The following is a 16,988-nucleotide window of genomic DNA, read 5'->3' as shown; positions in this document are numbered from 1 at the left end:
CAACATCCTTCGCTCCTCCCTTTCTCAGCCGGTTGGAGCCAGTTCCGGTCTCTTTCACAGCCCCCGACGTCACGGAAGCCTCTCTAGCCGCGTGACGTCTCTATGGTAGGGTGGGCGGAACCAGGGGAAGATGGCGGCGCCCGCAGTCCCCGCGCCTTCGGCTTCCGGGGGCCTTCGGCCCCCAGTGTGTCTCTTGGTGCTGGGAATGGCGGGATCTGGGAAAACCACGTTTGTACAGGTGACGTACGTGGCGCGAGCGTAGTGGGTGTGCGCGAGGGGTTGTGGAAAGCCAGGGGGAACCGGAGGGAGGTCTTTCTGAGGAGTTGGACGGCGCGTGGCTTTCCGGGACCTGCTAGCGACTCGGGTTCCTTACTGGGCGAAACCTTGGACCGTCGCTGGGTTGATTGGGCCTCCGTTTTGCGCCCCCTCAGTGCATACTTGTTACCGCTTACCACCTAGTACTGGGATTGTCCTGCCGTTAAATTGCCGGCGTTTTGAAGGCAGAGGCTGACCAGTCACTGGCGGTTAACACAGGCTCTGACGTAGGTTGCCGGAGAATTACGTATTTCTTGCGCGCCTGTAACTTTTCATGTGTGGACAAAGAGGGCTGTAATAAGTCTAACTGAAAGTAACCTCACAGGGTGATTAGATCATACATTTTTAAAGTTGAATTTATTGGGATGACATTGGTTAATAAAATTAAATAGGTTTCAGGGGTACAATTCTATAATGCATCATTTGTATATTGACTAGCGTGTTCACGACCCCATATCCAGTCTATCATCGCCATTTGTCCCCCCTTTACCCTCTTCTGCCCGCCCCCCTTCCCCTCTGGTAATCACCATACTGTAGTCTGGGTCTGAGGAGTTTTTCTTTTTGTTTTATTTTGTTTTTTGCTTAATCCCTTCTCCTTTTCCACCCAGCACCATAACCCTCCCTCCCTCTGACATCCGTCAGTCTCTTTGAGTATATTTCTGTTTTATTTTGTCCATTAGATTTCACATATGAATGAAGTCATATGGATCATAAATTCTTAACTGAACAGGTCTTGGTGGGTAGTCACATTCCAGGCATATAACCTCTTTAGTAGGAGGTTTATATTTTCTCTAAGCAAGCCCTGTTCATTATTTTTGGGCATCTAGGTTAACACATGTTTGAAATGCCCCCTTTTTTAAAAGCACATCATCTTATTAAGTATCCTGTAATCTAGTTTCCACCTTTCTTTTTCCCACTTATGTAATCTTTCTTATGTTACCTCCTTAATTCCAAATGCATAAAAGAAAATACAAAACTGTCATTCTCTGGAGCATTGGAGATCTAGTGGCCTGGTAATTGTCATCAGTTTGACTCAAACACAGGCACTGGGAATACAGTGAAAACTAGGTTGACAAGGTCCCTGCTTTCTGAGCTACTGTTTTATTTGAGGTGATGGGAAAAAACCCACACAAAGCAAGTAAATAAATGATGGAGGGGAAGCTCTGTTAAATGGTTAATAAAGAAAAGTTGCATTTCAACTGAGAGTTGAATGTTGGAGGCGAATATTTCAGATAGAGAGAAATGTCCTTTGTCCCCTTATGGCCTCTTGGTCTCACGCCATCCCATACCCCATGTCTCTGCAGAGGCTCACAGGACACCTGCATAGCCAAGGCTCTCCGCCTTATGTGATCAATCTGGACCCTGCTGTGCACGAAGTTCCCTTTCCTGCCAATATCGGTGAGTAACTGTCCCGTTCCGTGTAAGGTGCCTTAAAATGGAAAGTTTTTAATGCTGTCATTCTTTCTAAACTATCTACTTTCGTTTCTCTTGGGTTTGCTAGAATTCCTAACAGGCTTCTACCATATTCATATTTTTTCTTTGTTTATTCCTTTCCCTTTCCTTACCACTCAGTGTTATTTCTCCCTTTTGACCCTAGGGGGTCAGGCTATTGCTATTTAAGAAAATGAAGTCCTCTCACTTCTAGGCCATAAACCCTTCAGCAGGCTCTGATATATATGCCTTTTTATTTAGCTGCTTTTCTCAAAGTTTAGTTAAGAGTATAAGGGTTCTTGTGTGGTGGTTCACTTAATGATTTGTAGAAACCTTGTGTCCACTCCCAGAGTTAACATGGAAAAATGTGCATGTGTATGCATATGTGCATTGTTTTGGGGAGGGGTTCCCAGTTATTATAAGGAGAATCCGAGACTACCGTAACTTGAGAGCTCCTAGCCTAACATTCTTCGGAGTTACTTGACAATTATCCTTTTTGAGGACAGAAACCAATATAAAGCTGGAGAAATTAGTAGAAGAAAATGCTGCCAAGGGAATACTAAAAGGCTAGTTTCAGTTTCTTGTTGGTAGAGAAAGTACAGAGCACCTTTGGCCCTTCTGTTCTTTTCCCACATTCTTGCTGCTTTTTCTCCCACAATTCAATGATATTAGCTTAAAAATTTAGGAAACAAATTTGAAAAGTCACTCGTGCCAAGAGAGAAACTAATTTTTCCCCTCTGAGGAAGAAGAGATGTCTATTGGCTTAGGATAGTATTGGTGGAGGGTCTCAAGTTATATTGTTTCTTATGTGTTAAATTCTGATTAATTCTTCCCCTCTTCCTTCAGATATTCGTGACACTGTGAAGTACAAAGAAGTTATGAAACAGTATCCTTTTTTACATCTTCTTTAGGGTTCACTCATCTGGCTAGTTACCATCTGTGTATTTTGTGGCTTTGAAAGAGTATTTTTACATTTCCTTGTGAACTATACTAGCTAAAGCATTTGATTGCTCTAAAGTCATTTTATTAGGAGGATTAAAGATGAGTGTGGGAAGAGGTTTTATGGGTGGTTAGAAATATTCTTTGAACTTGGGATTTCAGTTTTTTGACCATCTTTCCAGACTGCAGACTGTTGTAATTAGAGAACAAAGATAACGAGAGTCCAGTTGGTAGCATGTCCGGGTCTCAGAAAGTAGTATTGCCTTGGAGGCTACTTCCATTGGTCACCACGTCTTTAGACTGGGAAGCCCAGAAATGAGTAGGTTGAGTAGGATCTACTCTTAGTACATTGCTGTGTAAAATGTGTACTTTCCCTGTAGGTAAGTCTAGGCAGGAAAACCAATTATAATCAGCAGGGTTGCTTGATTATTGAGGATCAGAGCAAAAGTGCTGTGTAGGTGACCTTAACAGCTAATGCTCGCAGGCTGTCACTGCCTGATGCATCTATTGTGTTTTGGTCCCTTTAGTTTCTTCATTTTACCTGGCCATCCCTAAAACAATAAGTGAAGAAGGCCTTGATAATGAAGGATTAGCTAGTCAAGGATTAGCTTGGCAGTATCCATTAATGGACCACTAGTGTTACAGTTTGTTTGTGTGAATGATATCCTAGGTAAGAATTTTATCATCTGAATTCATCTATAAGCAGTTTAAATCCTTAGCTTAGTGTCCAGATATGGACTTGGGCCCAACGGTGGCATAGTGACCTCACTCAATCTCTTTGCTACCAGATTTGATCAGGTATGTCTGTCTGTTTTTACTTATATGGACATGGCTGTGTAAAAACCTGTGATTATTAAATGCCTTAGCTTGATAACATTGGGAAAGAAGAGCAATAAACTTGGCTATAAATATAGAAAAAAAGTAGGCATTTTGATAGACGGAAGTAGGCCATGAGAGGATGATCAGTTTTATGAACACTTCACATTTAATATTTGTGACAGCCAATAAAACAGATCCAGGAGATGGGGGTTTGTTACTGGGTTGTAGAGTTACCCTGAGGATAGAGTAGGTGGACAAGGAGTAAGGTGGGCTAGCGGGCATGGAAAGGAAAAATAATGGGGCTTTTACCTTGTGACGAATAGTTGTCGTCATTTAGGTTTTCTCTGTCACCGTTTTCTGTAAGAGTGTTTTAAGTGTGCTTCTTATTTTTTTTTACCCTAATGTTAAAGATAGGCTATTAACATTTTGCTGAAGCATCAGGAGAAGTGACTTGACAGTGACAGATCAAGTCTTCAGCTTCTTGGACCCTTGCAGTGGGCTCCAGGGTGTTGCAGTGCTGCTGATGGGGCTGTGTGTCTTTGGTTCGGTGCGTTGTTAGTTGGTGTCTTAAGGTTGAGGACATAGAGAAGCAATCGTTGATTGTCCCTCTGAGGCAGGCCACCTGGAAAGGGCCCTGTGATTTTATGCTGAAGTTGGATCCTGTTGTAATTGGCATCTTTTTCTTTTAGGTGATGAAATTTATTGAGAAAGCCCAGAACATGTCTAAGTAAGTGATTTCAGTTTAGCACCTGTTTATTACTCTGTAGTTGACACCATTTCTAGGCTTTTTTGAAAGATTTTAGGATAGCATCAGGTTTTGAAAGGGTCTAATTTGAGATGAAACTGTTAAAAGTGAAGAAAAGGCAAGAAAATCATTAAGATGCTATACAGTCTAGAGCTAAATTTAATAGTATCCTACCCCCAGTCACTTTGGTATATATGCTCATGGCCTCTTAGGAGATATTTTGAAACTGTCCAAGTTCAGTTGTCTGCTTTCTCTTGGGAAACCATACTTGCTGGCATTAAAGTCTCTAAAACACCTTTCAAACTCTTGTTTAAATGAATATAATTTAATAAATCAGAATAATTGTTTTTTAGTTTTAAAAGTGTCAAAATATAAAATTATTATGGTTAACTGTAGGTTTTTAAAAGTTGTGCTTCTTTTTAAAGAAAGATTTTATTTTTAGAGGGAGGGAAAGAGAGGGAGAAAAACATCAATGTAGGAGAGAAACATTGATCGGGTTGCCTCTCATATGCACCCGGACAGGGGACTGAACCTGCAACCCAGGCATGTACCCTGACCAGGAATTGAACTGGCGATCTTTTGCTTTGCAGGATGTTGCCCAATCCACTGAGCCACACCACGGCAATAAGTTTGCTTTTTTACAAAAAGAGAGATAACTTTATTTTTGTAAAAAAGAATACATGCTCATTATGAAGAATTCATATCATATGTAATATTTGAAAGACGAAATTATCACCCACTAGATTCCCACTACAACTAACTGTCATTATTGTTAGCATCAGTGACTATCATTTCACATGTTTCTATGCATATATACATAGAAGGATGGATGGATAAGGTGTTTTACAAAAATAGGATCATACTAGAGATGATTTTAAAAATATCTTTCTTGAGATATAAAGTGCACTCCTTAATTTATGCAATTTAGTGGTTTTTAGTATACTCATACAATTGTGTATTGATCCCTACTATTTAATTTCAGAACACTTTTATTTTCCCAAAAGAAATCCCATACACATTGGCGATCATTCCTGGTTCTTCCTTTTCCTCAGCTCCTGATGGCTGCACCATTTAACATTCTTACCAGCAGTGCACAGGGGTTCCAATTTCTGTACATCCATGTCTGTACTTGTTATATCTTTGTTTTTGGTTATAGCCAACTTAGTGGGTGTGAGGTGGTATTGTTCCCTCAGTGATTAATGATGTTGAGCATCATGCATGTACTTATTGGTCATTGGTATGTGTTTGGAGAAGTGTCCATTAAAATTTTTTGCTCATTTTAAAAAACAGCTTTATTGAGATATAATTCACATACCATGCAGTTCACCCATTTAAAGTGTACAATTCGGTGACTTTTTATATAGTCATAGAATTGTGCAGTCAGCACCACAATCAATTTTAGATAATTTTCGTCACCTCAAGCAGAAACCCTGCATATTTTAGCTGTCACTCCCCTGTCCCTCCATTCCTCCCTCTCTCCCAACTTTCCCCACGCCCACCCCTAGGCAGCCAGATGGTTTCCCAGAAGATTTACATTCTGGTTTTGCTTATCTCATTTTTTTTTAGAATGTCTTTGTTTTTTAAAGATTTTTATTTATTTTTATTTTTAATTTATTTTTAAAATTCATATTATAAAGAGGAGGGTCGAGGGAGGGGAGATTGAGATTGAGCTGTCCTTCCACTTATTTTTGCATTATTGGTTGATTCTTGTATGTACCTGACCAGGGATTGGACTTGTAATCTTGGTGTATCGAGATGATGCGCTAACCAACTGAGCTAACCAGCCAGGGCTAATGCTTATCTCATTTTTCATGAAATGTGATTCTATGAATATCGCAGTGTCCCCTGTGATCATTTGTAGCAATTTATGGACTGCTGTTCTTACCCATTAGCATGAATATTAGACATTGAACAAAGCCTGGGGGAATGTGGTGTGCATTTAAAGGTAATGGGAGGAAAGTAGACTTGGCAATGTGAAGAAGTTATTGTATTGGATAACCAGATGATTGGTGTTTTATTTGATGGAATATGTTCAGCATTGGCTAAGAATAATACTTCTTTTATGGTCTTATCACAGATATGTCTTGATTGACACACCTGGGCAGATTGAAGTATTCACCTGGTCAGCTTCTGGGACCATCATCACTGAGGCCCTGGTGAGTGTTGTAGGACTTGTTACTGAGAGCTAGACTAGATAGGCATCTTTTTGTTGCCTGGGACTTTATGTGGAAGAGAGTTAGAGAAGCTCTTTAGACCTTGCCTAAAGTGATTCTTCCTTGCTAAAGAAGGTAGGAAAAGTTTGGGGACAGGTCATGAGCCCTCTGGCTAAGGCTTTGATTATTTTGTGGCTTTAGGCATCCTCATTTCCAACGATTGTCATTTATGTAATGGACACCTCGAGAAGTACCAACCCAGTGACCTTCATGTCCAATATGCTCTATGCCTGCAGGTAATTGATTATTGGTGGGCATGATATTACATCAAGGTATGAGGCCTCCTCTTCTTTTAAGTCCTGAGTGCTTACCCCTAGATTTGTGCTCAGTCAGATTTGCCACTCAGTTTAGTGCTTGTGAGTTGGAATGGGGTCAGAAGAGAAAAGAGGCTCATGTGCTGTTGGCGTTCTCTGTCAGTAGCTTCTCATCCTCCTCCCTTGCTTGCTACACAGAGAGGTGGTGTATGAATATGAATCTTCTGGTAGTTGCTCCCAGTTCAGTGAAACCCAAGTCTAAATAGAATAGAGCTCCTTCTCTGTGCTATGATAGGTAGAGGGAAATTATAACACGAGGGGAGGTTATGAATAAAAAGTTAACCATAATTCTAAGGTTTGCCTCAAGTATGGTGCCATTAGAAGAGGAAGAACATGCCTCACGAGGATATGTCAGTGCATTAGACCTAGGAGCAAGGCATACCATTATTAAAGCCAAGAGAATTTGATTTGGGGGGTACACAAAAGCCATCACTAACATTTGTCCCTTCTGATTTGACTAGGAATGTCTCCTCTTGTTAGATGCAAGAAATCCTCGTCCATTTTTATCTTAATTATTAAAAGACAATTATTTGGTAAAAATAAACAACTGAACAGAAAACCACACATACACACACACAAGAAACAGGATCAGGAGCAAAGCATTGTTACTCAGAGTGTTTGTGTGCTCTTTGCTTGATGATGGTCGTGATTTTCCTCTTGGGAGAGGAGAACCTTGTGTTTCTGAGAATGGACACCTTATGTTGAAAGTCTGAACTCATTCCCCTTCTTTTTACTCAATTCCAACAGACTGGGTAAACGAGAGCTGAAGTGTTTTGACTAATAATGTCTTGATGTTTGATTTCCAGCATCTTGTACAAAACCAAGCTTCCTTTCATTGTGGTTATGAATAAAGTAAGTAGATCCTTACTGTTGTGTTTCAATACTGTATTTCTTTTTTATCAGAACTTTGTGTCATTGGAAGATTTGGAATAGGTGAGAAGGATTATTTCAGATGCTGGAGAGCAGATTAAGTTTAACTGAAACAGTCATGGGCACTTCTAGGAAGAAGATGCAACCAGATCAATTATTTATCACTGACTCTCATACACAGTTATTTTAGCGCAGTCAGAGCAGCCCTCAACCACAGGGTGTAGATTATCCCTCAGAATCAAGACCATGAGGGGTGGGGGTAGGGATTGGACTGCTAGTCTATTAGAAGTAACAAACTAAAACAAAAAAACCAAAACTTCCCTCTTGGTTGATAGCCAGGCTACAACAGACTACTTGACTTCATAGCTTAGAATGTGCTGGCATCCACTGTGGTCATGGTCACTTGGCAGTGGATAGTGAAGGATCTGCTTCATCCAAAAGAACACATATCTTTGTTTCATTATTTACACTATACAAGAATCTTGGGTCTTTGTGGCATGTCGCAGTGGAAAAGGAACTGGGAGAAGGGGAGAAAGAAAATATGAATAATTGCTTTTTGCTGTCACCACTTAATTAAAAAAATTGGGAGTGGGGCATTGTTTGCCTTATTGTTTGCCTTCTGAACTCATCTCTGGTGGCTCATAGTTGGCTTCTCTCTGGAACAGACTGACATCATTGATCACAGCTTTGCAGTGGAATGGATGCAAGATTTTGAGACTTTCCAAGATGCCTTGAATCAAGAGACTACATATGTCAGTAACCTGACTCGTTCAATGAGCTTGGTGTTAGATGAGTTTTACAGCTCGCTCAGGGTAAGTGTTCTCTTCTGCTCATACTGATAGTCTTTCCAGATAACCTCTTATGCAGATGGCTGGCTTTGAACCCATCTTACGAAAGAAGTTCATTACCTTCTGAAAAGTAAATTTTAAAGCATTAACTTATTAAAAACTAGAGGTTTAAAAGATAAATTAGAGACCCTACCTTCAGAATTTATAGTCTAGTTAGAAGAGAAGGCTACCCACAGAATTGAAACATACGATATATTGTGGTAAGTACCTCAAGAAAGATTGGAAGTTGGTTTGATGGTGGAGAGAGGGCAGATCACTTTTGAAATGAGAAACTTTGGAGGATCTAGTGTTAGAGGTATGTGTTGAAGGAAGGGTAAGATTTGTATAAGCAAAAGTGAGTATGGGTAGCAGAGATTATGTTAATTGCCCAAGCAAAGGCACTGAGATACTAATTTTCATAGAGAGTAGACAGTGGTTTGATTTGATAGAGAATAGATCAAAAGTCCTGCTACTTGTTCAGTCCTAATTATCTTTGTTGGTCAGTTCTCTTTTCCATACACTTTACTTCCATGACTTTTTAGTGGGCATGCAGCTTTGTTTTGTATTGGGTTGGCTAAAAAGTCCTAATTCTTTTTTCTATAAAATAAAAGAGACATTTTTCATTTTCACCAATAACTTGATTGATTCAGATATTTTGAGGATTTCGGTTACCTCCCACGTGGTAGTTGTTCTCAATTAACGTCTTGATTTGATCACTGTCTGCTTCAACTGGTCTGTGCAACCATGGAGCATTGTCCAGTGGGAAATCTCCAGCATGAAACTTTGCAAACCACTTTTGACACATTCAGTTAGTCGCAACACCTTCTCCATACACTGCACAAATCTTTTTTTGTGTTTCAGTTGTGTTTTTACTTTTCTTGAAATAATAAAGCATAATATGCTGAAAATGTGTATTTTCTTCTATCTTTGGTATTAAAATGGCTACACAAAATTTTACCAATTTTGATGTCTTTTTTTTTTTTTTAAATGCACGCTGATATGACAGGTGTCACAATCTAACAGAATTGTTTTGAATGAAGTTAAAGACAACTAAGCAGTACTAGAGCCATCTTAATGGAAAAAAACCAGACAAACTTTTTGGCCAATCCAAGATTAGCTTTACACGATCTGTCTGCAAAAAGTCCAGTCATTGTTAATATAACAAGAATGGTTGGTGTGATATCCGTGTAACCTGGCAGCCAAGGAGAGTGGACTGGAATGCGCATGCATGAACAATGGCGCCTTCACTGTACTAGTCAGTGGGGATGGTAGACACCATTGAGTGAGCATGTGTACTGTATGGCTGTTACATTCAAAATGACTGAGTAGAGCAAAGAATCTGCATGAAATTTTGCATTAAAATTGAACATTCCTCCATGGAAACTATTGGGATGATTCAGAGGCCACAGCTGTTGGCAACTGGTGATTGGCAGCTTCATCAGGACAACTGAATCTGCTCAAGCATCACGCCTCTTGCAGTTTTTTTGCGAAACATCAAATCACCCAGGTGACTCAGCCCCCTTACAACCCAGATTTGGCGCCCTGTGACTTCTGGCTTTTCCCAAAACTAAAATCCCCTTTGAAAGGGAAGAGATTTTAGACCATTGATGAGATGCAGGAAAATACGATGGGGCAGCTGATGGCGATTGGGAGAACTGTGTGAGCTCCCAGTGTGCCTACTTTGAAGGGGACTAAGGTGTCATTGTTATGTGTACAATGTTTCTTCTATCTTCAGTAAATGTGTCTCATATTACATGGCTGGATAACTTCTGGACCTCATATTCTGCCAGAGACTTCCTGAAATAACTATAAACTTCTTTTATGAAGATTTTATGAGATTTGAACAAAATATTGTGTACCATTGCAAAATACAGATTTGTTTTCTCTGTGGTATTAATGTTGCTTTTGTCAGGTGGTAGGTGTGTCTGCTGTTCTGGGTACAGGCCTAGATGAACTCTTTGTGCAAGTCACCAGTGCTGTGGAAGAATATGAAAGGTGAGAACAAAGGAAAATTCTTGATGACGTTCTTAGTAACCCACAATTCTGTTATGATAGAAGTTTTGCCAGGCAAAACTTTTTGGTTTTCATAGTGTACATCTTAAAGTTGGCATGAATATGTGTACTGGATGTGACCACAATTGGGGCTAATAAGTCGCCATTAACTTTAGAAGAAAAAAAAAGTATAAAATCTTCACTGTATTGAATGATTAAGAGCAGGAGTTATCAGACTTTTTGAAAAAGATAATAATTATTTGTGGGCTATATGATCTCTTGTCGCAGCTGCTCAGTGCTGTCATTGTAGCATGAAAGCGTCCATAGACAATTTGTAAATGAGTGAGCATGGCTGTGTTTTAGTAAAACTTTATTTACAAAACTAGACAGTGGGCTTGATTGGGCCTATTTGCCACATTGGCTGATCCCCGATTCAGAACACAGACTTCAGAGTCAGACAGGTATGAGTTGTACAGTATTTCTGTTTTCTCCACTTAATAAACGACCCTGGCAAGTTTTCCTTTTTTGTGGATCAGATAATAATAGCATTTATTGCTAAGGTCGTTGTGAGGATTATTCGAGGAAACATTTGGTGCACCCAGCACAATTGCTGACACGTATTAAACACGTTTGATAATAAATGGTTGTCATGGTCAATATTGGAATTTCATTTACCTAAAAGGAAAGTGGAGTCAGAGCATGCAGATACTTTCCTTAGGCCTGTAGATGTTAATTGCTTCTTAGCATGCTCCTTTGGCTTCATATCTACCAAGATCCTGAAAACCACATTGCGATTTTCAGGCACATTATTTTAATTTTGATTCATCAGATAAGTGTGTTTGTTTGTGTGTGTGTGTGTGTGTGTATCAAAGCCTTAGGTTATCCTCTATTTTGTATCCTCATTGTTGCCCTGATAAACCACATAATTATATATGGGCTTCCTGAACCCAACAGATGTAGCTTCTTTTACTGATCATGAATGTTTGTCCAAATGAACGATAAGTTCATCAATCGTGGTTTCTAGAGTTAATCTTTCCAGCTTGGCAGTCAGACGTTTTTATTTTCTCTAGTTTCAGGGTTGAGGACAGGCACCTTGGCTTTTAATTCCATAGGGATAGAATTTCAGTAACAATTGTTACGTCTGATGTTCAGTGAAGTAAGCTCTTTTTTTTATTGTCAGAGTCCTAGGAGAATAGAGGAGATATGGGGGGCAGGCAGGAAAGATTTTTAAGCATAGAAATTTAGAAAGTGTTTCTCTTCCAGGGATTATCGTCCTGAATATGAACGTCTGAAGAAATCACTGGTAAGAGAGGGGGCTGATTGTGTATTTTAGGTCACTAATAAAAATTAATACTTTTGTTTTGGCCATTAGGGTGTCTTTTAGATACTTTTCTTTAAATTTGTAAGGTTCTGTGTGTGCTGTCTGGATGCAAAAAGGCCCCTTAATTAGTTTTCTTTTATCTGAAGTTTTAAAAATCAGATGTTTCTGTCATATATGCTAAGCCCTTATTGTGTCCTACCCCGCCCCTGCTCCAAGGTCCATTTAAAGGCTAGTTGTAGAATTTTGTTTAGGAACCAGAGGGGTGGTTTACAACTCTACCCCAAACTATCAGGTGTCCTGTCCCCATTGGCTCTACTGAGTTCTATATCACCGAACCTTCCTGCCGTGTCTCCTTGGGGGGTCTTTTGATGTGTTTTGTGTCCAGTTTCTAAAACTTCTGATTCACTTTCTAGAGCCCTGTAGCCTGAACTGCTCATCTGGGCCTATACCGCTCGGTGTTTCTGTCCCCATATCAGCCGTCCTTTATCTGCCCCAGTGTTTAAGTAGCCGCTGGCACCTGTAAAATCGGTCATCTCTAGTTAGAAGTCTAGCATCTAAGGAGGGGCTCCTTTTTGACTCTGATGATGTTTTTCTCTGTGTATACAGGCCAGTGCACAGAGCCAGCAGCAGAAAGAACAACTGGAACGCCTTCGGAAAGACATGGGCTCTGTAGCCTTGGACCCGGGAACTGCTACAGGTATTGGAGGGTCTCTTAGTGTTAGGAACTCAGAGGAGTACATTCACTCTTAATGATGGACTGGCCTTTAGAGGATTGAAGGTCTTTTCATGAAAGCTATTGCTATACGCCTAGTAGAGAACAGCAAAGCCGCTGGGAGGAGGAGATGCTGGAAGTGGGCTGGGTTGACCAGTTACAGGAACTTGCCTGTGCCATACTTGTTGGACACCTCAGCAATGTAAAGTTCTGTGTGCTGTGGCCTTTGGAATCATTCATTAATACATGAAATGGCAACTGTTAAATCTGCTGTTGCAAAGAGTCTGCTGTACTCAGATAACCTGTTAAAGGTTGGGGGAGTTTCAATAAATTATTTGAGGAAAATCACAAGTATAGTTGTGTAATTCTTAGTTGGGCATAGAATAAAGCATTGGTTATCAGCACACCTTGTCATCATCCTCAGGGCCACAGGCCCCTTGAGATATGTGCCCCTTGATGTTGCTGCTCTTTGCCACCCTGTTCCCCAGCCAACCTCTCTTAACCTCTTAGGTCCCTGAAGAGAGCATGGCCATGTCCTCCAGTGGCTGTAGGTTAGTTGTAAGGTTTTAGGTTCTCATGGACCCCAACCCTGTAGGCTGCCTAGGAATGACCTGATTAGGCTTTCCTGATTATTAGAGCGCAGACCTGTTCCGTTTCCCAGAGTAGAGAATGTGCCTCTACTATTATATTCATTGTTCCACTTTTTCCCTCCCTTTTATTTTTGAATAATACCCTGGCTCCTGTACTCCGGATCGTTTCACTCTGTGTTCTCTTCAGACCCTGTCAGAACTTACTTCCCACCACAAGCTTCCTCCGTGTTCCACACATCCCCTTGACTCACCAGCACTTTGGACCTGCTCAAATGCCTTCAGCCTTCACAAGAAAAACCATACTCTGTTCCAAGCTGGGAGCTATTAAAAACGAATGATGTTCCTATTAAGACAAGCTACTTGAGAATTACTTTCCTCAGTTTAAAAATGAGACCTTGAGTTGTTATTGGGATAGTGAAAGCACTTTGTGAACTAAACTATTATAGAAATGTTAAGTGGTATTAACCATAACTTTGAGAAGTAGGATCCTGCCTTTTGTCATGACCTCTTCCATGCACCAAATTTAAAATCACGGTTACTTCTGGATTCAGAATCACCTGTGTTCATGACATGCTGCTGGTGTTTTCTCTGCAGATGGCTCACCTACTATGCGGGTCCCTTCGGACTTGATCTTGACGAGGGGAACCTTGGAGGAAGAGGATGAGGAAGCGGACAGTGACACTGATGATATTGACCATAGAGGTGAGCGGTAGCTGAGGCTCATGAAAACAGCCCAGCTACTTATCCTCATGTTGTTTGGTTGGGAGGTCCTTGTGGAGAGAAGACGTTAACTGTGCAGCTAGTGATAGGGAGAGAGGAGATGGGAAAGGGCATAGCACCAGGAAAGAGTTCCATGTCCCAAGAGTTTCTGGCTTTCCTCCTGAATGGTTAATATTCAGTTGATTACAGGTCTTTTATTAACCTGTCTTATCATTAGGTCCTTAGTTTGAGAACTCTAGGGTTTTGTTCATCATAATTTTGTTTTAGAATACATAAGGAGGCCTCAGCAGACCTAATCTAGCCAGAAGGGACTGTAACGCTGTGAGGATAGAATGGCTCTGGAAACCAGAAGGGTCAACTTGGCCTGGCTTTATGGACTATGGACAAAATCCATCTCTTTTAAACACGCTTTTAGGTTCTAGCTGTGACCAGGAGCAGACCTCTTTACGCCAATGTACTGGATGCTAACATGTAGAGTCTTATTTAATCAGATTTATTGAAATATAACTTACAGTGTAAAACCCACTTTTTAAAAGTTTATAGTTTGATGACTTTTAACACATATGTATATTAGTCTTGTAACCACCATTATAATCAAGATACAGAACACTTCCATTACGCCAGAAAGTTCTCTCATGCCTGTTTTTTTCCAGCTTCTTCCTGCGTACCTAGTTCCTGGCAATTATTGATCTGATTACTGTTCCTATAATTTTGCCTTTTCCAGAATGTCATATTGGAATCACAGTATTTAACTTGTATTCAACTTTCTTCACTCAGTATAATGCTTTTGTGATCCACACATGTTGTTGCATGTATTAGTAGTGATTTTTCTTGTTGAGTAATATTGCATTGTGTGGATGTACCTCAGTTTATGCATTCACCACCTGATTGACATTTGGGTTGTTTCACGACTTTAGCTATTATAAATAAAGCTGCTGTTAACATTCATTAATAGGTCTTTGGACATAAGCTTTCATTTCCCTTGGATAAAAATACATAGGAGTGGGACCTCCTTTTAGTTTTTTATGAGGGAGGTTTTCTCCCCACTTATAGATAGAAGACATTGTACATTCTGGGTGACATGGTAAATAAAGCATGCTCTGAGTTTTTCCTCACTGGGAGAAGTGAACACTTAGTTTCTTAGGAATGGAGTACTGTGTCTGATGGATGGGTGACAGCAGCTCTAATCTAATGGGAGAGTTTAAAGAGAATTGACCTGTTGACCTTATTTTCCTTGCAGTTACAGAGGAAAGCCGTGAAGAGCCAGCATTCCAAAATTTTATGCAAGAATCAATGGCACAGTACTGGAAGAAAAACAACAAATAGTTTCTAGAAGTCCAAAAGTTTGGAACTCTGTGGAGGAATTCTCCATACCTCTGGTTGGGGTTATTATAAAGAAAATTTTGTTCGGAATAGCATAGTTCCTCTATTAGGGAAATATCCTGACTTCGATGAAGCCAGGAATAGAAGACATTTGCACCTGGCCAGTAGATGCCAGTTCCTCTTGGCCTTTGCCTTGGATGTTTGCAAGGAAGGATATTCTGTTCTTGGGTGCTGGTATTCCTTCAAGCATAAAACTTCACATTTTATTGTTTGAACTCAAGTACTTTTGCTGCTGACGGATGGAATAGAGAAAGAACATATTGTTCACTTCAGATCTCTATTATTAGGCTGGAACTGTGGCCTGTTTCCCTAGCATCTTGCCCTTGACTCACAAATTCCCCTCCTTTGAGCAGAAGTGGGGAGGGGACACGAGCTTGTACAGAGGGCCACCAATCAATGTTGGTGGGAGATGTGCCGCGTGTGTGGTAGCTCACTATAGGACACTGGGTTTATTTTAGAAAGTGGGAAAAACCTGTAATTAATAAATAAGAATCCTGCTTTTGTTGGTGACTTGGATAGAGTTTTTAATTTTTAACTTCGTTATAAGCCTGGCTATCATAATTTCAAATAAGAAATTTATATAATCACAAATAGATTCACTTCTGTTCATCAGAGGGGTATAAAGTCACATGTCCAAGCCTGTCTCAGTAAGGTGATGTTTACTCGAGTTTCCCCTATACATATACTAGCAACCAGGTATAGAGGCAGACCCTGATTGTATTGTACTTTGAACTTAATGCAAAGTAGCCTTGGTGATTTACTCAAAGGCAATGGATTAGGGTCACGTGTGTGTTCCCTTACCATGGTTTATCCTACTTCGGTTCTTCACCGTATCTTAAAAGTAAATTTCTCGTAAGGAATTTTATCCCTGCCTAATCTATATTCCAGTGGTACTGAAAGTATGACTGCTGGACCAGAAACGTAAGCATCACCTGGGGAACTGTTACAAATGGGACACTGAAGACCTGAATCAAACGCAGTGGGGTGGGGGGTGCCCAGCCATCTGTTTGGACCACTGCTCTAACCCAGACAGCCTGTGACAGTTCTGGGTCAGGTGAATCTCGGCTATCAATCCTCATGAACCTGCTTTGTCAAAAGCATCCTAACTTGGACCATCTGGTGTCTGTTCTCCATTTTAAACATTCTAAAAATAAAAGTATTTCATTTTACCATGAAGTATTAACTTCAAAATTCTATACCTAGTGGGAACTACCGGTTTAAAATTTGACCTATTCTTTAAGAAGAAACCATTTGCATAGCAAAACTCTGAACATACCTGTTTTTTTCCATTAGTGCCTTTGACTACTTTTTCCTTAAGGAATAACTTTATGTATAGATTGTTAGGGGGGGGAGGAGGACGGATGGAGGTGGAAGAGGTTATAAGGATAAAAGGTAATAGAAACAAATACATAAAAAATTGAAAAAAAAAAAGTGAATTGTATGGCTTACACTAGAAATTCCATAAGGGCAGGCGCAAAGTCTTTTACTCATTTTTGTATCCCTTGCAAAGGACCTAGCACATAATAGGTACTCAGTAAATATTTCCTAACTGAATTAAATACTTGATGGCCACTTCTTGGAAATTGATGTCCACTTTCATAAATAAAAGGCAAACAAAGCTAAGTCTGCAACAGGAAGGATGTACAATTAGCAAGTTTATAAACAACCTGGTAACAGTTTAGATTATGACCTTGCTGCTGTTGCATTCATCCTTATTCTCAATGCCCAGGACATTGAAGGCACTCAGGAATGTACTAATTTAAACTGCCTTAGATTTTTATTTTATTTTTTTAAATT

General features: G+C 40.1%; 1 protein-coding gene across 1 annotated transcript; it reads left to right on the top strand.

Moving 5' to 3' along the window:
* The first annotated feature begins 99 nt into the window (after nucleotides 1-99).
* On the top strand, nucleotides 100-15,701 carry GPN1 (GPN-loop GTPase 1). Its single transcript, XM_090280998.1, has 14 exons — nucleotides 100-238; nucleotides 1,620-1,713; nucleotides 2,593-2,632; nucleotides 3,417-3,483; nucleotides 4,194-4,231; nucleotides 6,327-6,405; nucleotides 6,604-6,698; nucleotides 7,583-7,628; nucleotides 8,312-8,458; nucleotides 10,386-10,468; nucleotides 11,729-11,768; nucleotides 12,393-12,483; nucleotides 13,683-13,790; nucleotides 15,049-15,701. Exons 1-14 carry the CDS (start codon nucleotides 131-133, stop codon nucleotides 15,132-15,134), a joined length of 1,122 nt encoding a protein of 373 aa, XP_090137124.1. The 5' UTR covers nucleotides 100-130; the 3' UTR covers nucleotides 15,135-15,701.
* The last annotated feature ends 1,287 nt before the right edge of the window (nucleotides 15,702-16,988 follow it).

This window comes from Furipterus horrens, unplaced genomic scaffold (genome assembly GCF_987537825.1).
Source record: "Furipterus horrens unplaced genomic scaffold, mFurHor1.1.pri manual_scaffold_6, whole genome shotgun sequence".
NCBI lineage: Eukaryota > Metazoa > Chordata > Mammalia > Chiroptera > Furipteridae > Furipterus > Furipterus horrens.
This window is presented reverse-complemented; position numbering and strand designations above follow the sequence as displayed.

What these genes read in the sequence shown, in the direction of transcription:
- GPN1 (XM_090280998.1), top strand. Translation starts at nt 131, where the DNA reads ATGGCGGCGCCCGCAGTCCCCGCGCCTTCGGCTTCCGGGGGCCTTCGG. An exon ending in TCATTGTGGTTATGAATAAA is followed by an intron (nt 7,629 to 8,311) that starts GTAAGTAGATCC and finishes TCTCTGGAACAG; the next exon opens with ACTGACATCATTGATCACAG. An exon ending in GGACCCGGGAACTGCTACAG is followed by an intron (nt 12,484 to 13,682) that starts GTATTGGAGGGT and finishes TTTTCTCTGCAG; the next exon opens with ATGGCTCACCTACTATGCGG.